Below are 23,178 nucleotides of genomic sequence, written 5' to 3'. Positions count from 1 at the left end.
TCCCAGCAATGCAAAAGCATGCCTGTGGGATCATCTATAAAATATTTATTGCCCTCACAGGAAGAGAAAAAGAAGAAAAAAGCCTGCATAATATCAGTGGAATCCCCGATAGCCAAACATTGAATTATTCACAAGTGCAAGTGATGTTCATGAGAGCGTCAGGCTGCAAGATACAGTTCTACAGGTCACAACATTGATGACTGCTCTTTCAGACTTCGCTCTGATGCACTGGTGAGTCCCTGGAAAACAGGTGAGATGACTTTGTGGGAGAGGACCTAGAGACACACAGACTTTTCTCAGTGCATGTAGCTGCCTGAAGATCCACCCACAGAGCCATCACTTGTCAGTCTCACCTGGATGCTGCTCCAGAAAGGCACAGACTTCTCTGTTCCATCTCAAAGTCCCAGCAAATGCCATAGATGTCCTGTTACATCTCCAGTGATGTAAAATACACACAAGACACAGAACGGAGCCTACCTGACCACTGGTCCCAGCAGAGCTCCCATCCTCACACAGGGAGCTATGCCCCAGCCCTGCAGCACTCCTCAAGCAGCTGTGCCTCAGTTCTGCTGCAGTGCTGGATGTGTAGATATACTGCGCTTTCTACACACGCTGAAGCTCACCCTGTCTGCTAACTTGCAGTTAAGAGGTTGGCCATTGAACCCCAACTAAAAGAATGTGTGTTTTCAGACAGATCTGTCCAATTCCAGGTACACCCATTGATGCATCCACTTGGATAGTTTCTGTCCTCTCTGGTCCATACATAGCTGAGCTCTGACATCCAGGGTAGCCATCCAGCTGCACCTCTGAAAAAACTCCTATATCCCACACTCCATTCTTAAAGCTCTGCAGCAACTGCCTGAAGTTCCCAAGCACTCCAGCAGCATTTAGCAACCATCCTTCAAAATCACTGGGGCTGAGCAAGGCTCTGGGCAGTTGCAGTTATGGCTCCATGATGGTGACAATCAAAAAATAAAATAAATAAATAAAACCTTCAGCTTAGCCTGGTTTACAAATTCTAGTACAGCTGTAGGTTTGAAGAGTCAGCCAGAATTAATTAAGGCAGATTAAGGAACAGAGCAACGCAGTGCAATGGCCTCTTTTTAAATGCAAGCATCTGATCCAAACCAAGCAATCCCAGCCTCCCACTAAGCTCTTGCTCTCATCTTGTTTCCCATCTCTGCTGCTTTCCTGCTGAGCACCATCATCTGAACACAGTTCGTTCAGATGTAGCCACGCTGCCACTCAGCAGCTCTGCCTTGGCTGAGACACGGCTCTCTTGAACCACCAGACCGATCAGGTCCCATGTGCTGCAGGTGGAGGAAGGCTACTTTTGGACTAGAACAGCCCCGAGTGCAGTGAGTTACATGGCAATGGGCTTTGCATATCCCTTCAGTGCTCTAACCATCGGATCAACATGGAAAAATCACAGCGAGCTCCCCCCCAACCCCTATCACGACACACATTTGGTTGTTAATTTGCTCCTTTCCCCTTCTCCCCACACTGCTCTGCAGTAGCTGTTAAAGAAGCTGAAGGAACAATTAAGGTGCTTCAGAAAAAAGCAGACAATTTCCCTCATGCAGTGCTGAGTACCCCGCAGATGTGACTCAAGTTGCACACATGCTGTTTTAAGGCAAGCTTTCCCAAGGGCCTCGATAAAAATAATAAGGATGAGGGGTTTCAGCAGAAATCAGGTTATTTTTAAGTGGAAGGACTCTAGGGGGTATTAGCAGGGCTCCCTGAAAATATCATCAACCTCTTGCATGGGGGACCCATGCAATTACCGTGTAATTAAAAAAATTAAGCCTGTACTCAGACTAGACAGGTAGGAAAGCAACAATGGGGTTACATCCAATTGCCTTGGTTGTAAAGCATCAGACACCTCTCAAAGGCAAAATAAACGTGATGATTCACTCCCAAAAGATAATGGCAAGTCCCAAGGGCCAGGGTTTGACCCAGATGCTTCAGCCAAGTAGAAAACCAGAGTGGGAGAAGTGCCGGGCAGGCTGCAGCCAGCCCACAGCTGACACAGGATGTTGCAGCTTTACTGAAGCACACGACCTCTGTCCAAAATGAGGGCCCACGAAAAGTATTTATTTCCACCATCCCCATCCTTAATCCATCCCCAGCATCTGTCACCATATAAAAGAGGATGGAGGCAGCTGAGCTGGCATTACTCTGAGCAGCTCGCTGAGATGATTGCTGTCTTCTGGCTGTAACAAAGACTGGACAAATGAGGACGACGTTTTCATTAGCTGCACTCACCTGAAACACAACCAGCAGCCAACTCCCACTTTACAAGGTGGCCTGGCAAAAAGTCAGGAAGTGAAATCCAGCAGCAGGTTATAAAGCCAAATACAAACGATTAGATTTGTGATCATCCACCATCTTGTATGAATCTTCAGTATCCAGTGCCACAATTTGCTGTTCTCAGACACAAAACTCCCAGGCACTCGTGCTCTGCCAATATTTTAAGTCATGCCAGTAAAGCATATTTGAATAGGATTCAACCTGATGAAAAGCAAGTTGTTACTTTCAAAGGAGGTTAGTGACCCCATGAATTGAGCTGATGGCTTCTGGCCAGCAGATGACAATCCATTAAATTAAAGGAAAAAAAAAATCACCACTACAATCCTGACTGCCAATAAAGGTGTGAAAGAAAAACGTGGGCCCTCCAGGATGTGCACAATCATCCTTCTGGCAGCCTGAACGGCTGCGGTTTTTTTTCTGCTTCGCCTTTTCATAAGGCAAAAATTCCTTGTCTCTGCTGTTTTCAGTGAAACATCTTAGATATACCAAGCTTATGAAGAGATGCATCCCCCTTGAACCATATTTTAAACACCTCTTCCTTTCCAGTCACCAACTCTCAGGGAAGAGAAGAAAAAGAAGAAATATTAAGCCAAAGCCCCATAAACAGATTTTTTTCGTCTGAGTGCAAGATGAGCCTGGGAAAAGCAAAACAATTCATCTACCCCAGAGTGGATTGCAGGGAGAGGTTAAGGAATAATAAAGAAGGATTTAGATCACACCACTTTGCACACATTTATAAGGCAGAAATTCAACACTCAGATAACAAACTCAGTTCAGTTTTTACTTCCTCTCTCCTTCCCCTCCACCCCAAAAGATGCCATATTCTTCCATTTGTAAATTATTTTAATTTAAATACTTCCAGGTTAACAAAACATCTTAACTTTGACATGCCCCAAGTTACAAAACAGAAATAAAACCTCTTGACAAAGGGTAGGAAAAAAATATATATCCAAGCCCAAACCCCCTTTTCTAAGCTGGAGTTTATGGTCTGTGAGCTGGCTGCCCTCCAGGGTCTGACACAATGTCTGGAGCACCCAGAGCAGCTGGAATTCATTTTCTTCCTTCAAATCTATGCACTTTCATATGAAGTTGTGTTTTGGCACTGCTGCATAAGAAAGAGTTCAGTGCAAAAAGTCTAACCCCAGCCATGTTTCTTTGCAACCCAACGCTTGCTGAGCAAACAACAAAAAAAAGAGAAGAGGACAAGGAAAAAAAAAATAAAGCCCTTTCCCTTCTCCCACACATACACACACACGACTGTACCAAATGGGTCTATTCATGGCTGCTCATAAAAGGGTCACAAGGAGAAATGTTTGCAGATAAAACCAACACTTTTTTCTTTTTTTCTTTTAAACGCACACCATGGAGGCCTCTGGAAGGAGCTGGGAACGTTCGAGCATCAAAGTCCTGCTGCTCCCTTTTACCTCCTGCTAGCACGGCTCCACGCAGCCCCACAAGCAGCCCCTCCAGCTGACTGCAGGGGTCCAAGCTCCTTGAGCAGCCTCCTTCAAGCCAGAGCTGCTCAGGGCATGGTGGGTTGGGAGCAGGAGGGAGATGTCCAAGGCACTCCTGAGTGCCCCCGTCACAAAATTGCACACTGGAGTTTGTGGGAGCCTGTGGCTCGATCCCCTCTCCATTTGGTCTTTTTCTTCTTCTTCTGGCTTTTCTCTGGGATCTGTTGCCTGTTTTAGGAGGAAGGGAGAAAGGGGAGTAAGGTGAGGCAAGCAGCCATGAGGCTGGGACACTGGACTGGTGTATAAATACATACACATCTCCACACATCCCTTCCACCTACATGTGAACTCTCACACCATGCAGCTAACCACAACAGACTATGTTTTCAAGGGAAGAAGCCATACGGAAACATCAAGGCTAAGAGCAGGGACATATGTCCTGAGAAGGCACAGTACCTCCAGCTGCCGTGGGAGAACTGCTACCTGCCAGAGGGCTACTCAACTCACATGGGAAACAGGGATGCTCCAAGAAACACAACATCAGCCATCACGTAGAGAGCTGTGGGTGCCCCATCCCTGGAGGTGTTCAAGGCCAGGCTGGATGGGGCCCTGGGCAGCCTGAGCTGGTGGGTGGCAGCCCTGCCCGTGGCAGAGGTTGGCATTAGGCAATCTTCAACATCCCTTCCAACTCAAGGCATTCGATGGTTCTATGATTCATTCTACAGTTCTTTATTTCTCAGGGCATCCTGTATCAAACTGTCCTGGAAGGACTTGGTTTCAGCTGGCACTGTCTCCTAGCCACTGACCTAGATACAGTTTTATGGTTTTTGTTTTTCCAAAAAAGAAATGGCATCTACTGCCAACAAGGTTCTGGCCTCTCATGGAAGCTGTGATGAGCTCCAGTGCACTAGAAGCAGGATGCCAGCCCTGTACCCTTGTCTGTAGCTCACCCCAGGAAGATCCCGGGGCCACAGCCATCAAAAACACAGCTGCCAGCCCACCAGTACCACGCTGCAGCAGCCATCAGTCAGAGGTTGCTCACTGCCCACCTAAAGTACTATTTCCATCTCATCTGGTGTCACACTGGTGGCTTCTCACTTTTCATTAAAACATGAGGTACTGCTCAGTCATATTGTTCAACATAGCTGTGTAGCTCGAACACCTGACAGGTAGTCTGTGGACTTAAATTTTATTCCAAGATAAACCACACAGACACAGGCAGCATCCGTTGACCCAGAGCCTAAATAACCAACCTGAGAGCTTGAATACTTCAAAATCAGCCTCTTTGCTGCATAAACATGCCAGGCACTAAGCTGAGCATTTGGAACAAGTTATCAAGACCAGAATGAGACAAAGCTGGGGGACAAATCACATGGTATTCTTAATGCCACGGAGAATTTCATGTGGCTAGCTATAACCCTCATTGTAACTACACTGGGGAACGAGGTAGATCATCTTTATTCTAGGTTATGAAGTGCATTTTCAGGACTTCAAGTTAGTGCTCAATCACTACAGTGCTCCATCTAGACTGTGTCTGGAGTCATGTTATGCAGAGAAAGCAAACAGAGCCACACCATCTTATTTTTGTTATGTTCCTTTTTTTTTTTCCCAGAGTAGAATAGATTGTGGTAAGAGCTTGCTGTAACAAAAAGTAATATCTAGCCAACTAACACTGAGTTCCAGAACAGTTGGGAAACAGTTTGGGACATTTCCAACTCTGCTCTGTAGTTCTCCAAAGATTTTCTGCCCCCTGCTTTTCAGATATGTGGGAAGAGTGGGCAGTACCATCTGCTTTTGATAGAGGCTGGCTCGAGGCTGTGCTAAGATATTCACAAGTACAGATACATTGTGAATAAATGTCTTATGGTTTAATTGCCGAGCAAGGCACTTTGACTGCATGGTGGGGAGGAGCATTATTTCAGCTCAGCACCCACCCAACACATGAAAAATGAAGGCCCAGAAAAACCTGGCAGACAACCCCTGCCAGAAAAACAAATCTTCTGAGAGATTTGAGGTTATCAGAGAGATGCTGAGACGTGCATGCAGCTCTTTTCCTGCAAGGCAGGATTTTGGACAGCAGTACCTTGCCAACAGCAGTGGGAGCTGGGTTCACCCAGAGAGCAGGCATTTGCCAAAAAGAACAAAAGCAGCTCATGCCAGAACTGGGAACAAACTTCTGCTGTCTGAGGAGGAAACCTGTGGCTTAGCCATTAGATCATACTGTTTTTCATACAAAATGGCTTATTTTTTTCCACTTAGTGAGCAGAAAATGGCATAACTCACCTATGATATTAAAAAGAATAGACAGTTCTTTAAACTTAGGGCAAAATAAGACCTTGAGATGAGAAAGCCATGACAAGCAAAAACAAAGCACACTACTGCCCACAGCCTTTAATACTGGCCTCTTAAAGCCATTTGTTGTAGTAAGCTTTGCTTTCTTCGGTGACTCTTTTTTTGTCATGGTCACAGCTAGTTCCCAATCTGTCTAGCACTAGTATCTTACAAAGGTAACATCCTGTTTGTGCATGTGAATGTTACTTACAAAACAAGGAAATTTATTAAACCCCAGAAACCAACTACCCCCAACCAAACCATCTCACCCCAGCCCTCTAGATGTTGTTTCCTGTCTCTCCAAACCAGGACTGCATGTCCCATCCACAGGCACTAACTGAGCCAAGTGTTTACAGCTTACCTTATTACCCTTACGAGATCATGGAAGGCCTTGTCAACATTTAGAGGCGGGTCCTTGGCACTAGTTTCTATATATGGAATCTGAAGGAGAGAAGTGTACCACAAAAGAGGTAAGTATCAGCTTATGTGTTGGAAACAAACCAATTTCAAAATGAAAAACACTCTGAAGGATGGAGAAATGGGTTGTCTAAGATATCAGAGAAGTACCAGTAAACAAAATGTTGTCATGACACTGCTATCAACATCTTTATGCTCAAAGAAGGCTCAGATTTGGGGAAGAGTGATCACAAGACTCCATGTAGTCAGATGTTCTCTCTTCCTAGGTTGATTTTGTAGACACCACAATTGCCAGCAGTGATTGAAAGATGAGCACTTACCAAAATTCTTGTTTGCCACATCTTATTAGGACAACTGCATGAATATTTCATGACAAATTACTCTTTGGTGCAAAATGATCTTCTCCTTCAAAGCCTAACAAACAGATGGAGCCTTCCTGAGCACTTGTCCAGCATGCTGGCAGACTAATAAAACTGCCCTCTTATAAAGCATTTACATGCACTCTTTTCTAATGACTGTACGTACAGATGGGTGTAACGTGCTGTGCTGTAGTTTCAGTGTACTGGCTCTTACAGCAGTGAGCTTCCTTGGAGAGGGGAGGGAATGAATCTGCCCTGCCAGACTCCCATTGTGCCTTGTTTAGAAGCACAGAATAGTTTGCCATCCAGGCACAGCAAGCTGCCAAAAGGTCTCAGGCTTGTTTGCTTTTTACCTTTACCTTTCCATTAAGCTCTTCCTATGGGAATTGTTGCCTCCCTCTGGGTATTCAAGACTTCTGGCATTTAGAGGTGATTAGTAGAGTATCACATGATCTACACCAATCCAAGTCCAATTTCTCAGGCTAAACTGCAGCGTAAATAATGCAGAGCTAGGATGGTGGGCCAGATTTATATAGACTTCCCAACTCTTTAACTTCATTACCTTTAACAAGTTTATTTTATATGGGCACCTGGGTATAATTCTTAACTCCGGACTGCTTTTTCAGTCTGAGAGGTTGTGCTTTCTTCCCTCATTTTGCACATTCACATTTCCCACAGTTGGCAGACAGCTCATACATGTGACTTTGTGACAGCCACAGGTTTGCTGCAGCCTGGCATGCAGCAGAGCTTCTAGTTTCAGTAATGAACTGACCCTACTCTGAGGGAACTCTATAGCTACTGCTTTGTGGTAGATGAAAATGTGATTAAAAATGTTGAACTCTATGAAAAATACTTTAATTCAGCTCCATGTAAGCAAGTAATTCAATTCTGAATGCCCTAATGGTACTTCAAACAAACAAATAAACAATTTTACAAACTTACATTATGTTTTGTTGCCATTTCTCTTCCCTGTTCTCTTGTAATTTTCCGTAAATGCATTAGATCAACTTTGTTTGCCACCAAAATCATTGGAAAGGACTCTCTGGAAGAAAATAAAGAAAACAAAATAGTTGTTAGCAAGCTACAATACAAAACACTAGGTCTAAGTTTCACTTTCTAATGCTGACTTCAAGCATTTTCAGCTACAGGTGTACCATGTAATTAGAAAGAAATATAAAGAAAGGCCATACAAACATATCAGCCCCCAGACTGAACTACTATGAGCATTCATGCAAACATCCACCCTTATTTAACAGGCATTTCAGAATCTTATTAAGTACCATCAAAATGCTGGGTAACAGAATGAATCCAGCTAAACCAACTACAGAATTTGCCACTATAAAAGGAAATTAGCTGAGGCATGGAAGCAAATCTTGAACAGGGAAACAAGACTCTTTTATACAGTTAAGGCATCTCAGTACCTGCATACCTCACAGCTGCTCATCACTGTAAGGTAAAAAAGTCAGAGGAATTGGTGTCAGTTTACATACTGGTGGAGGACAGCACAATGCTTATCCACTGAAAGCAACCATAGCAGAATAAAAGATAGACTTGTAGATCTTCACACTCAGGGAGACATCAAATTGGCAAGAAAATGACTGGGGGCAATGACTGTAATTACCCCAAGACCATCAGTGGTAGCTGGGAGGAGGCTGGAGCAAACCTAGTCTTGCTACATTTCCATATGCAATTATCTACTATCTTCTGCTTCTATCTCCTTCTTCAGAGAGCAAGAAGATGATGAACAACAGTTCTTCTGTACCAAAACCATCCCACTTGGTAATACTACTCAGTATTTCTCTAACTTTAGCAGGCATATTAATGACTGTCTTCAGACACTACAAGGGAAGAGCCCTGTTTGAGGCTTTCCTGACAAGATGTGTAGATCATGGTAAAAGTCTGTGTAGCTCCATGGATTAAACTGAGCCAGATCATGCTATGGGATGTACTGGCAGCACAGCTCCTTCCTGCTCCACCTCCCATACGAGAGCCTCTCCTCCAGCTGCATTACATAGAGCAAAGCTGTGCTGTGTGGCCTTTACCCACTGCTACGAGGGAGGAGGTAACTGCCAATAGCTGATGCTTACTGCAGCATTATTTTCTTATATTTAACTTTAAGTCCTCCTAAAATGATTCCAGTGTTCTCTGCTGTAACAGAACTGATTTTATTAGAGTAAGGAGCAGCTGGCTGCACTCACTGCTGCATAAAAGATTTCCCTGGATTTTCAAAAAGAGTTTCTGTACCATTTTTCATTGAGACGATAAGGGCTCCATCTTCCCCCTGGCATGTTGCCCACTGCTCTGGATGGAAACACACTGTACTGCACTGTGCATTTTAAAAGGATCTTATTGTTACTGATTCTGATAACGCAGATTTGATTTAACACTTACACCTGAGCACTGATACATCTTTACACAGATTATTCTTGAGGAAAACACTTGCTTGGATTATTTGATTCTTTTTGGCTTGTGGCACATAGATAAGAGAAGGATTACATTTGGACAGCATCTCTTTTGCCTTGTTTACATCAGGCATAAAACTCTGTGGGGACTCTGCTGTGAGCTGCGTGACTGCTATTTGGACAAGCTGCTACAGTTGGAAGCTTTACTGTAATTAAGGTTATGGAGAGAATGGGGACAGAGGTTTTGAGCAGACGCCTGCAATTGCTTTAGATTTGGAGTCCCTCAAAACTGACTGCTAGCTTACCTGGGAGTAGACATGGCAGGATGGTTTCTTTATTCAAGCTGTTCAGAAAAATCACAGTAATAGGAACCAACCTCTGCATGAAGTGTTACACTCCTGGCATTATATACTCCAGCATGGGGAAACACAAGCAGTTTCATGAGCACATTTCACTTCCTGGTTCTCACACACTGCTGCTTGTTTGCACGTCCAAAGCAAAACTATGAACACTGCACCTTATTTTCACAAAGCTGAGTTAGACAAAACCAACATCTGCTCGTGGCAGGTTACAGGAAACACTTTGCTGTCTTCCTCAGCTTTCAGAAACAGGGTGAACTTGCCCTAAGCTAAGCCGGCAGCGAAGGAAACGCCATCATTATCTGGGAGGCAGACTGAGTGACTGACGTTTTTGTTCATTTAGATGAAATCAAAGGGTGGATTTTCCTCTACTTTCTGCTCTCACGGGCTCTGCTCTGGACGCTTTACTGGAAGAGCTGTCAGCCATGAACCTCACATGATATGCATCCACCCTTCCTGTGGGGAAGTTATTCAGAGCTGCGAAAGGAAGCCAGCAACGAGGTCCGAACCCTCCGGTGACTTTTCTTGATGACTTCCATAATTAACAGCTCTTATGAAAGGAAAAACTAAATGTTTCAAAGCTGCAGACAAATAAGAGCTTAATTCACACTCCACCTAGTGCAAAAGGACTCACCATCTCACAAACTGGGAAAGCAAGAGGGATTTATCTGAAAGATAAGGCCCTAGCAGCTTCCTTCAGGTCTGTCACGATAGATTTGCTCACCACAGTAATCCCCTCCAGTGCTAATTTCTCCCATGTGCACACGGAGTGGAATAGCCGACCAGTCTTGCATTCCTCCAGCCCCATTGTGCAGAGATGTTCCATTCACTGAAAACAGTTGCTACATAGCACAATGCATTAACTACATTAATCCTCTTTCGAGAAATACAATTCCTCCCAGCCTGAGGCATTTTCCCCTTCAGTATTTGTTCCCAGGCCCATAACGTGTAGAACCTTCTAAGGTTTGTCTAGCATGACCAGGCACTCTGGCTAGAGCTTCTCCCTTCCAAACCATTTTCACATTACAGGATTCCATCAAACTTTTCCACGTGGAAAGCAAATCAGAAAGCTTATCAGGAAGGATATTTCTCATTCCTTGCATGCAGGCCTACAAATCTACCCAGAGCACACAAGAAGAAACATGCAAGAGGTCTCAGGGACCTGAAGTCCTCCAGCATGGCCTGCAGCAGGGCTGAGGAGTGCCAGTGGTACAGCACCCACCTGTCTTTGACTCTGAGGATCAGCTGGTGGAAACGGTCCACGTGCTCGAAGCTGGCCTTGTCTGTCACAGAGTAGACTATGAGGAAACCATCTCCAGTCCTCATGTACTGCTCCCGCATTGCGCTGAACTCCTCCTGTCCTGCTGTGTCCAGAACTAGGACAAAAAAAAAAGAAAGGTTTTTTTGTTCCTGAGTGAAACAGTACCTGCTGTGCTGCATATCCCTCCTTCCCCTTGCTGGACTTGGTCCTCCCAAAGGCTGCAAGACTGTGAAAGCAAGTTGGAGGAAGGATGTGACAGAGAAGAGGGGTTAATATCAGATACCACCCACTGAATCTGTGAGCTGCTTGTCCAGCAAGATATGGCTCAAAGTACCCTGAAGCCCAGCCCTCCAACTCTCTTCCTCATCCTGCTCTCACTGATCCCTGCATAGAAAAGCAAAGAGCACGTAAATGACAACCTAAATGCCAGGGACAACCCAGAGACTGTGATGTAGCAGAGCTGGGAGATAACCTAGAGCAATGGCTACATACATTTTCCACTTTTCACTGCCTGGATATAATTTCTATGCAATTATGTGCTTTCAGAGCAAGATGGGACAGCCCTGAGGAACTCACACTGAGTTACGTTAGTAACGCCAGTTAGCAGGCTCCCACTTAGTACTGCTGCCAAATTTTGGCTGGCAGGAGGAGGGTATGAAGAGAGTTCAGCGGCTTAAGCTAGGAACAAGGTGTAAGCTCAAAAAACACTGGCTGCCCTGAAGTACTTGTCCATACACATTGCTGTACCCTAGAGGCAAGCACAGGATCTTCATGAAGATTGGAAAAATTTTCACATCCCAGCCAAGAGCGCAGAGTAGGAAAACTGTTTTCACCTCCACTGTACAGCTGCAGAGTTAGCATCTACTGCCCACGAGTGACAAGGAAAGCCCTGGGCACTGGTGGATGGAGACAGTGTCAGGTGTGTACTGCTGACAGAGCAGCAGGGCTTGATGCAAGTTTTTCTAGTCCAAGCAGGCCCACAGTCCTAGTAAGACAATTCCTGCAGGGTAAGTACTTCAGCTGCCCTGATTTCCAGATGAGGCCAGGATAAAGCCCACTTCACTGCCAGCATTACATGCTGAATCAGCACGGGTGGCCATGTGGGGACATGCTCTACATGCTACACGGCACACCACAGTACTGTGTCTAGAGGAAAGGCAGCTGTGCTGGAGGAGGTATTTGGCAATGGCAGACCCCTGCAAACTCTACAATTTTATTCACTTGCCTTCCTTCAACTTCGAAAACCTGAAGGGTATTAAAGAGCTTCTAGGCTCTTACAAAGAACCCGAGATCAGGGCTTGTTTGCTGAGTAGTTAGAACTTGCTGGAAAGTCATGAGTATCCTTTCACAGCTTTTTATCCCACTTCCCTTCCCTAAGTCTAGGGAACAAGGGTCTCAGCTCAAAGGCATCCAGGCTGTTCCTAAGCACTGTAGAGAAAAGAAAACAGGAAGGAAGAAGAAAAGAAGCCAAAAGGAAGAAAAGAAAAACAACCCAAAGACACTGCATGCACTGGTGAATTTCTACACCCTGAGCAGAAGAGCTACTATGGAATAAGGCCAAGACTGCACGGCTGGAATGGAAGAGGAAATCAATCCTTCCTATCCACCCAACCTGTAAGGAGAGGTTGGGCTGCCCTCATCTGACTCTTGAACCAGCTGGAAGCGATGTCAGGGCAGGGCTGTGAGCTGACTACCGGCCCTACGCACACTCCCCTCCCTTCCTGCACACACACACCCAACCTGTGTAGGAGTGGGACAGCTTCTAGCAGTGGGCTGAGCTCTCCTGCCATTCCTCCCCCTTCCTTACACTAAACACAAGCAGGGCTGCTGACACAGCAGCCGCTATTTACAGGGAATTCATTTGCAGCACTCTTGGAAAGGAGAACAAGTCCAGACAGCACTGAAAATGGCACTTTGGAAATTTAGGCAAGAAGACATACAGCAGTGAAAGTTAATTTCCAGTTCATGCAAAATTAACCTTCTGGTCAAGGGTTTGGCCAGAAGAAGTCCCACTTTCAACTTTAAGTGTGTTCTTCTTAAAGATGGCCCTCCATATCCTAATTTTCACAATTTGTGTAATGCAGAACGCTGTGGCATAAAACCTTAAGGACCGTAACATACTGAAATGGGAAAGCAGCAAGCAGAAATCTTGTGAAGGTGAAACTAGGAAGGTGATTTGGCTGGCATCCCAACAGAGTGAGGAGATTTAGGACTTCAGCTAGCATCTCTCTTCTTAAAAATCCTAGTTTCTGCAAACAGGATGCCAGGAGACTTAGCAACAATCATAAGAAAAGAACTGTGAGCTCTCTTCCCTTGGTACTCTTTAAAATCAGCACTCAGTACCCTGACTGTCAGTTGCCACCCTGGCAACACATAAAAGCCAATGTGGAAATAAGGCTGGAGGAAAGCACAGCGGGTTTCTCCTGCCCCATTCTTCCAAGAACTGAAATCAGATCCATGGACTGTGAAGGGCAGAGACGGTCTTCCAACAGCAGGCTCGGTTTAGTTCCCACAAACATCACTGAAGAGGAAGGAAAGAAGAAGAAATCCTAACAAAAGTCTATGGGTGAGCAGTGAGAAGCCAAAAATTGTTGTGTTGAAAGTAGGAAGACATCCAAAGAAGGAAATGCAAAAATCTTATCAAAGAGCTTTCATGCAAACCAGCTGGAGAATAAACTAAGAGCAATTAGCCTTAAGAGTGTGAGGTCTCTTGCTTTAAGACTGAAAGGTTGCTAAGCAAAGATATAGCCTTTTCTGCTTTCCAGTGGATGTGGTCACAACTGCTGTAATTAACTCTACGTTAATTGACTCCTTAGAGCTTTACACACCATTTTCCTGCGAGTCCTGATGGGCTGGACAAGAGCATGGCTGCACAGAGAAAGCACTTCTAAGCAGACGTTGGAGCCCAGAAAGCCCAAAATAGAAGTACTCAGTGCTTCCAGGTATAAATGCCTTCAGCGTGGTATGTCTCTATAATTAAGAGTGCTCCAAGTGCCCATTTAGAGATACAGACATATAAATCTAAGCCAAGGGCAGAAGCATATTGACTATGAAATCCAAGCCATGACACTACTTTTTCCAAAGCCTCTATTGGATTTAGTTCAGATTAAAAAACAGCATTCTCAGCCTCGATGGAGCTCAGATCTAGTTGTGCAGGAGAGTTCCTCTTTTTCCACACTGAGGCAACACTCCCTCCTGTGTCTTCATCTGTACATTGCTGGGCAGTTAGGTATATAGATCAGCACAAGTGTTCATCCACTGTCTCACCTAAGAGGCCAAAGACGGCAAGACAAACATGTTAAACCTTTTTTCTATTTTCCATGCCAAAAAATTAAATACTAGTGGCATCCACACACTGCCACAGCCAGACCTGAAAGCAGCTCTCAGAACACCTCGCATTTTAGAAAGGTGGCTGTGCACCGCTCAGCTCAGGGACAGGACATAGTTCTCCATGCCCGCGTTGAGATCTCCTGCTCGGAAAGGCAAGTACCACGTGCATGACCTGATTTTTGCAAGCAGTCCCTTCAGCTACGTGCACAGCACACGTGAAAGCCTTTAAGGGGCTGGATGGGTCTGCAGGCAGACAGGAGCCAGGGATAGGAGCTGCAGCAAGAAGTCTGACTCCAGGCATTCTCTGCCTCTTCAACAACTTAATGCAAAATACAGAAAAAGTCCCTGGAGCAAAGAGCAGAAACTAGGAATGTGGCACTGTCAGGGGAATGCTGTCATCATGGGCTACAGAGCCAGACTCCTCTTGGCACTTCTCTCTGCGCGTTGATTTTCTCTCTGCACAGCAGCTCTGCTTCCGAAGGTGGGGCCAGAGAATCTCCACTCCCAGCTACCCTGAGCCTTGGTAACTCTGGTCAAGGGAAAAATTAACTTGAAATGACAAGACAAACCAAACAGTTTCAGGCTGAAGAAAGCCATGTTCAATCTTCACCTTCCCATCAGCAGCACTGTAGGAGAGGGCAGTCCCCAGAGACATTTGTTTTAGATGAGGAAATTGGCATTTTTGGGTGCTGCGCACACAGGGCAGAAGGGCCCCATAGCTTGTATGTTGTATTCCTGCACCCCAAATCACCCAGCAGAGAATTGGAAGGTGCTTGTACTATGAGCAAGAAGTAAAAAAAGCCCTTTGCTTGGTCTCTCCCATTGCCAATGGTCTACTGAGATACAGCCACACTGCCCCTGGCATGAGAGCTTTCCACAGGGATAAACATGTGATGGGAAACACTGGGGCTTTTATAAGCCCTTCTTCTGTGCCCTAACTAAATACACAGATGTTATAACATGGAAAACCCTAGTACTTGAATTCTTGCCCTTTCTTTAAGGAAAAAGGGGATTCTTCAGAAGAGAGGCTGCCGCATCAATACACAGAATAAAGATGTGAGCTCTTAAAGGAGCTCTTTCTCTAACAAAGGGCAAGTATTCAAAGCCTTGTGTATCCCATGTTGCAACATCAAAATTTTCCTGGCAGGAAAAAAAAATCCCCACAACCCAAGACAAAAAAAAAATACCCCTCTCTTTCAAGGTTGCAAAATCCAAGCAATCAAGGGAGGGAAAATACTGGACACACAAGTAAGAGAATGAAAGTATAAACTTCATTTGAATTTTAAATTCTTTCAATGACATTACCCAAAGTTTAAGGAAATAAAGCGAGCAAGCCGCAAAGCAACCATTCTGCCTGCAAGCCTAAAGTGACCTCTGCTCTCTCTCTGGCCTTGTGGCTGAATTGTTCCCAAGCTTCCCAAAGAGAAAAGCAGACAGCCTGTCCTGAGATGACTAGCAGCAAAAACCCTCTGCAAAAAGAAATGCATGGGTGACATGGGTGGGGAGGGCAGAAAGGAAGCCCAGGAAAAGAACAGCGCTTGCTGCTGTTCCATGGGGACGCACACCAGGTCGAGCCCAATGCAAGGGCACCCAGGGATTGAGATGGGGACTTGCATAAAAGGAAATGGGGAAAAAAAGTGAAGAAAAATAAAAGGAAAACTAAAGCTCAGTAGTAGGAAGACTACTTGTAGTCGGTGGGAATTTCATCCTAATGATTCTGGTGTAAGGAAAGATGAGAAAAAGACCACAACACCCAAAACACAGGCACAATTCCTTGCTACCAATTGGCACAGCTCCACCACCAGTACAGCCCAGTTCATCACCGTGCCCAAGCTATCTGCTTGCGGCCATCGTTTCCTCATCAACACCTTTTTATCTGCATGTGATTTACGAACTATGAGGAATTTTGAACCATTGGGAATTTGCCCTGTATTGATACTCCACTTTTGGTTTCACGCCCAGATGAATAATTCTGGATTGGTGCTTCACAGCCACATCAAAAGAATCCTCTGCTAAGTCAGCCTGCACACAGAAAGGAGCATAACAAATTAATGACAGCAACTCAACTGGAGGAACAGCTAATCAAAGCAGATTAACCCTGGCCCCACTTAATTCTGACCTGATGCTTCTATACAGCACCTGCATGCAGATGCATTTAACCAAGTACATCACCATGCTGATTTCAGTATGAACAGCAGGGAATAAATGAGGATAACACATGCAGAGAAAACTGGAGGTTGATCTCAAAGCCTTATTGGAGATGTAGAAATCTAAAAACAAAGGCTAGCCACAAACTGCCTGCACATCTCTTATGCAAGTTAAGTGCCTCATTCTACTCTACAGCACTTGTGTCCTCCAAACGCTGAATCAATAGCCCCAGAAAACTGATGTCATGGCCACCAATAAAGTTATTTCTTCACTCATCACCCAGTGTGCTGTTGGACTTGAATATACCAAGTAGAGGTCACACAGTGTTCTGGGAGGCATGAAATTATCATGGATTCTTCTCTTTTAAGAGCATATGAACAGATACCTGCCTATGCCAGAGAGGAATGTGTAAGAGATGAGCTTGAGCTCAGGTTTGTCTCTAAGGTCTAAAATCTGAAATAAAAAAAACAAAACACACTGGTGTCAATTTCTTGTTTTTCTGTCCCCATATACCAATTTTACGTATGTTGAGACAACAATCTTGAATGCTTTCATGATAAGACAGTCAAGGTAGGAGCCTGCTTCAAGCCAGGTTAAGTTTGGTTCAGTGCACTTGGGTAACTAAGGTACAACCTATTAGCTTACTTCATGCACAAACTTGTTATTGCATAAAGCCAAACAAAACTTGTAGCATTTTGACAGCAAGACTGCCCTTAGAGCTCTGGTCTGTCTTATACAGCACGAACCGAAAGGCAGCAGCTTTAGGTAAAACAGGGCTTCTTCCTAACCTGCAGGATCAAGTGGGTATTTTAGCTGTTGGTGAAGGTTTTTCCTCAGAGAGCTGAAAAATCCTGGTTATAACATTTCTGTAGACTGCTACTCGTATTTAAACGATATAGGTAACTAGATATGAAAACACCATGTCTGAAAGATAGGAGTTGGTGAAGAACTGTAATATTTCTCATCAAGGGATGAGAGTTTTGATTAAATACTTCCTAGCTATAACCCTCATTCAGTTACCCTCTTACCTGAATTTCGCAGGGCATAAGCTAGTTACCATGGATGCCTACCCCAAAAGTCATTTGTTGCACGTTATAACCATCCACAGACATAGCCTAGAGCTGAATGTAGCAGAGTTCACAGTTGGCAGAGCTGTGGGGTAGTTGTTTTTGAAACAGCCAGCTACAGCAATTCCTCATGCAAGCAGCAGAGCGGATGCTTCACTGATAGAAAAGTCAGGAGTTTCTCAGCAAACTGGTACAGCAGTTCAGCATTACTTAGGAGAAGAAAGTGTAGATTTAACTAGAGGTTATATGCTACTTTTTTTCCTCCTAGTACTGTTGAAGCACATGGCATCCTCCCTAAAGCCTCTGCACACAAACTGCACTAGAGGAGGTCATCACAGCGGCTCACAGCCTGTCCACACAATCCTAAAAAAATCCTCCCCTGCTAAATGCAGAGGGTTGAAATAGGTACCCCTTGGTCATTTTGAGTACTGACAACATAGATACAAGCAGCCTGGAAACCACCACTCTAGACAATCTAGTGGTTTTCACATTCCTTCATGAAACAGTTCTGTGCAGAACCGGAACCAGCACAGCCAGAAGTAGAAGCTTTGCTGGAGGACAGTTGCAGACCACATGCTGCTGCTCACAGGACAGCTTGCAATAACATTCCTGGCAGCTCACAGCACAGGAGAGACAAAAATACAATATGCTGTGAAAGATAGAGGGCTACCTGTTCTCACGTTTAGCAAGAAAGGAAAGGGGACCATGAGAACGGCTTGCTCACCATCAAGAATCGCCCATTGCCCATCTATTTCCGTGTGCTTCAGGTAGGAGTCTTCAATAGTTGGGTCATAGTCAGGCACAAAAATCTTCTGGAAAAACTGAATGGTGAGAGCGCTCTTCCCCACGCCGCCATCTCCAACGACCACCAGCTTGTATGTGGGGAGGTTTTCACTGGGAACGGCGCTTGTAGCCATGCTTCCACTGTGCTAAACCTGCTGGAGAAAGAGACCATCTCTCATTACTTGTTACTGAAAAAGTAACATGCACAAAACAACTCTAACCTGGTGCATGAGAAGTGAGGAAGAGCTCCACAGCAGGGAACCAGGGGTTCTCCCCTCCATGTTGGCACTCAAAGTCCTTCTGGCCCACAGCAGAGCACATGCCCTCCCAACAGCTACATCCCAGACCCATCACTTCCATGGACATCTCCATGGCTGCAGCTCATTGCCCAGGTCCCAGTCTACAGTACTGTGTTTGTCACCAAATACACATCCCACTGACAAACAAGAACACACTCAGCTGCTTTCCTCTTTCTCAGTCTCAAGTTTGAGAAATAAAAACCAAGAAACATACACAGATGGCAGTAGGCCAGGAACTACAGGTGGCTTTTTTTTGTTCTTTTGGGGAACAATAAAAAAAGACCTGCCCTGGCAGGAAGGCTGCTTTTGTGGCTGTGACACCGCCATGGGAGTCAAGAGACAAGCTTCCCCTCGTGTGTGGCCTATCCACTGAGGTGACAGCAGAGGAACTGACTTTTTAAGAGAAAACAAATTCACTGGGTGCAACTCGACAACAGCACACGTGGGCATGAGGAAAGGAGAAAGTGCTTCATAGCACCATAAACAACCAGCACTCTGATTGATATCCACAAAAAGCTCCCAAAAGCTTCTGTGGGGTTCTCAGTAACCACAGGGATTTTCCTTAACTATGAGAAGTTCCTAACTTTATCAAGAACCCTAGCCGTAACAGGGGTGGTGGAACTAGATTATCCTTAAGGTTCCCTCCAACCTCAGTCATTCTATGATTATGGTACCTGACCTCCAAGTTTAGTCTTTGCTTTCTCCAGTCCAGTTCTCCCAAACCACTATTTCAGTTTAATGCACATTACTGAACCATAAAGGCACCTCTCACAGTGCTCAGCAGTCCCATGCTCCTTATTATATAGTGGAGATCCTACCCTTTGACAAAGGCTTTTCACAGCTCTGCTAAGCAGCTTCTCCCCCTCCCATTACACACCCACTTTCCCATGCACGTGGGCAAACACATGAAAGGAGGCAAAATAAAATCAGATGTGAACATTCAAATTTGAGTTTGTTTTACTTATGGGAAAAAGATTCTCAGGCCAAAACAGACTGTGGAATTCAAAAGCAGTAATCAAAAATGTATCCCCCAGAATATTCAGCATCAGCAAGTGACCCTAAAGTGTGCTGTGAGAATGCTGTTCAAGTCATAGCAATGCTCAAAGACAACATAAAGATAATGCAACTGTACCGCATATGTGCATTTTTGCCTGCAAGTAGGCATGAGAACAAGGTTTATTTGGTATTTCTTGTCTCTGACCACCGTACTATGATCCAACTATAGCCTACAGATCCAGCTACATGCAATTGTTGTAGCTGTGTTCCCAGCTACAGTCACAGCCAAAAGAGAAAAATCCTCCATTTTTTAAACGAGTGAGTCTTCCCTCCTCCTTCTTGCCCAACACTACATGACACGTGATAAGGTACAGCTTGTGTCAGGGGTGCTTCTGAAAATAGGTTCATTAGGTTGGAATATAAAAATACAGAAATAACTTGCCATATGCATAAGCTGTACATTGTACAAGTTGAGTGACCTGACCTCTATTTAAGGCTATGTAATAGACTTCTAATATCGCTGACTTCAAGGGCCAAACATAGGAACCATCCTAATTTTTCCTCTAAACACAAAGCCCTGTTAAAAAGAAAGGTGAGATCACTGGGACCAGTGGGAACCATGAAGACCCCCAGTCAAACAGTTGACACAAGCCAGGATTTTCAGAGTAAGGAGAAACATGACCAAGTCAGCTTGTGTATAAACTGTCTTCAGAAAAAATTTGAGAGCAATGTTTCAATTCTTAGCAACAGCAGCGGGATGGAGAGAAAGGAAACCTCTCATTTCAGCTCCTAAATACAATTCTGAGAGAAAGTTTCTTACCCTTGTTTTACTGAGAATAAGGGATCTTTCCCATGTTTACAAGATCACACTACCAACAGGCAGCATGCTTGGTTCGCAGGAACTATTTCAACTAGCTCTCTCACATCAGCTTCTAAGATCGAGCTTTCTTTCAGAATCATCATGTTAGACTCTGATGAACCTTAGAGGCTTCTTAGGACTATGACTGTCTAAAAAATCACTTCCCAACACATTTGACAACATTCTTTTTGCTTTGCCTGTAGCCGCAACTTCACCCTTCCTTTATTTACACTGGAGCACCCAGCAGTCATCCACCCTGCGCGTCTCCAATGGGCTCTATGAAAGACCAATTGTTGCTCACAATGCGGAGAACAGGACGAGGATGTGAAAACCACGCTTGGTTCATGCAGTCCTGACCTCCTCACAAAACCTCAAGCTACTGCTCAGCAGAGAATGACATTTTCACCAGCATTTAGCACCAGCCCCTTTAACTCCCTCCTGGGAAGCCCCAAGCTTATCTTCCATGGAACACTTCCCAAAGTATTAAGATAATATTTAGCCCATTGTACAAACTGACTGTCCAACACTCAAAGAAGTCAAATCACAGTGTTTACTTGCAGTTACTTCGTTATACTGTGTGTTTAAGTTACCAGACTGAGCAAACATATACTCTTGTTGGCTTTCTGCAGGCTATAACTGGAAAAATAAAATCAGGCAGTGTAAGCCAGTTTGTTGAGTACAAAAACTGCATTTTAGGTGATGTCAGCATGAATGGACAAAACCTCCTATCTGAGCATCAAAAGCAGCACATGAATGTTTCTGCATGGGTGTTTCTACTGTGTCAGCACCCAACAATGCCGGGGGCCCCAGCACACTGCCCAGATGTGCCATCCTCAGCACACTGCTGAAGGTCCCCTGAGGCAATGACAGCCATCAAACTGCACAAGTCGCTCTAGTATTTCCCAGGGAGTGCCCTTATGCACTCTAGACATGAGTGCGTCTTTTGGGTTCAAAATTAGACAGTCGTGTGTCACCAGATGCCAGAAGCATTCATGTAAAAACTTCCACCTCAGTAAAGAAAGCAGTGCTCCCAAACCTACCAGCATGCAATGCAAACCTCCAAAAATCAAGTACTTCCACATCTCTACACCTCCACCTGCCTTGACAATCAAAGCAAGAAGATGGATCGTGCCTTCATGAGATTATAATCTCAACCACCCAATAAATCACCCCTTGAAAACAACATATGTCACCTCCTGGAAAGCATTAACCACTCACAAAGGTACACAGAGCTCCACGCTGGCTGGTTACATTGCCACAGGCAAGTGCACAAGAGTCAGGCTGATTTTCATACGTTTTTGGCAGGAGTACTGACGCAGCCTTTCTCAGAAGGGAGCAAGGAGGAATGTATCTGCTGTAGATTTGATTGAGAAAAACAAAACAGTTTTTTTTTTTTAATCTATTGTCTGAATACAAAGCAGCATGTGGTAATACGCTAATAAGCTGTGGTGATAATCATCTCACAATTTATACAGTTGTTTATTTTGAAGGAGCCAAGAGAACGATGCATACCTTATGCAGATGCTGGCAAGGCTCTGGTTAAGTCACTGGATGGAAGCAGATTTACACAGCCCCCTTGAACCCTCCTTGGCAAGAAGGATTTCAAGTGCAGAGGCAGAGTAAATAGAATAAAACCCCACTTACTTGTCTGGACATAGGTGGAGTAGAAGGGGCTGAGCAATGCATGAATAAGAAATTCAGCTTAGATAACGCAACCAATTGGCCACCACACCATGGATGTGGTACACACCACCATGGGGAAACTTGCCTTGAGTGTAAGTGGGGCAGATCTCAGCTTGTGTAAGCCACTGTAACTCATGCTGATTGGAACAGAGGTGGGGCTCTGTGCCACAACAGTGAGATCTGCCCCAGATATCTGACAGTTATGTATGAGCGCTCCTGTCCCTGGCTCCAGCTTCACTCTCCTGGAGGCAGAACTCCCGGGGCAAAGCCATTACCTCAGGTAAAGAGCTCAGAATCAAGTTCTGGATTCACAGCTGAGGTTACAGCAATTAAAGGCATCAGCTTCCTGACAGAAAAGCCCAGCATGACAGTGATTTATGGTCTCCATGGCAACACATGACAAATTGCTTAATTCTGTTATGAAACCTCAAGAAAGCTGCAGCAGGGTCTGTGTGGGAGCAACCAGCTCCCTCCTCCTTGCTACAGCTCTCCAAAAATGAGAACTTTAGAAAGCTGCTAGAGCAATAGGCCACGATTTAACTTATGCATACATATTTATGTTGATCAGCCCATCCCCAGGCAATTTGCCATTGCTGGTTTGCTTTGGTCCATGGACAGCTTCTCATGCATGTCCTGCCAGAGCTCTGCATACCTGAGGACACCAGCCTCACCTGAGGCCAAGGAAGCCACCAATGCTGCCAACTACTCCTCCAGTTGCCATTAATAACTCTTCCCATAGCCACAGTTCACTCACTTATTCCCTCTTACCCAGTCACTTTGCAAGCATTAGCAGTTCCCTGCAATGCCTCCAGGGCTGAAACTCTGCAAGATCTGAACACTTCCCTCTACATTCATCTTGGAAGCTGCTGGCTGCAGCCACACTGTCACCACGACACGCCCAGAGATACTAGCCAGGTACCAAAATAGTTCAGCTTTGCATCTTGGAGGCCATCTCTTGGACTGGAAGCTACTGAGAACTCTTGAAACATGGGATTTGCGCTTTCTGGAGGGAGCTGCATCTCTAGAGTCATGCTGAGTGAACTTTAGGAATTTCTTCCTTGAGCTGGTATGACTGCCTTTCAAACCTCTAAAAGCAAAAGGACCTGCAGGTGTACAAATA

At 44.9% G+C, this 23,178-nt stretch overlaps 1 protein-coding gene across 4 annotated transcripts in view; it reads right to left on the bottom strand.

Annotated features, from left to right (window-relative positions):
• Window positions 1-3,487: 3,487 nt before the first annotated feature.
• The window catches only part of MRAS (muscle RAS oncogene homolog), a 32,339-nt gene continuing 12,648 nt past the window's right edge, over window positions 3,488-23,178 (bottom strand). For 2 of the 4 annotated variants that reach the window (XM_065750587.1, XM_065750589.1), the window contains exons 2-6: window positions 18,163-18,376; window positions 10,855-11,008; window positions 7,814-7,913; window positions 6,457-6,536; window positions 3,488-3,992 (exon numbers count right to left, since the gene is read on the bottom strand). In XM_065750587.1, coding sequence (XP_065606659.1) covers window positions 3,893-3,992; window positions 6,457-6,536; window positions 7,814-7,913; window positions 10,855-11,008; window positions 18,163-18,355 — 627 coding nt within the window. In that variant the 5' untranslated portion in view covers window positions 18,356-18,376 and the 3' untranslated portion in view covers window positions 3,488-3,892. The remainder of the gene's footprint in view (window positions 3,993-6,456; window positions 6,537-7,813; window positions 7,914-10,854; window positions 11,009-18,162; window positions 18,377-23,178) is intronic. The other 2 variants (XM_065750590.1, XM_065750591.1) reach the window with 1 other exon arrangement.

Source organism: Cyrtonyx montezumae, unplaced genomic scaffold (assembly GCF_038088225.1).
Source record: "Cyrtonyx montezumae isolate F1298 unplaced genomic scaffold, pur_monq_1.0 scaffold_7, whole genome shotgun sequence".
Lineage (NCBI taxonomy): Eukaryota > Metazoa > Chordata > Aves > Galliformes > Odontophoridae > Cyrtonyx > Cyrtonyx montezumae.
This window is presented reverse-complemented; position numbering and strand designations above follow the sequence as displayed.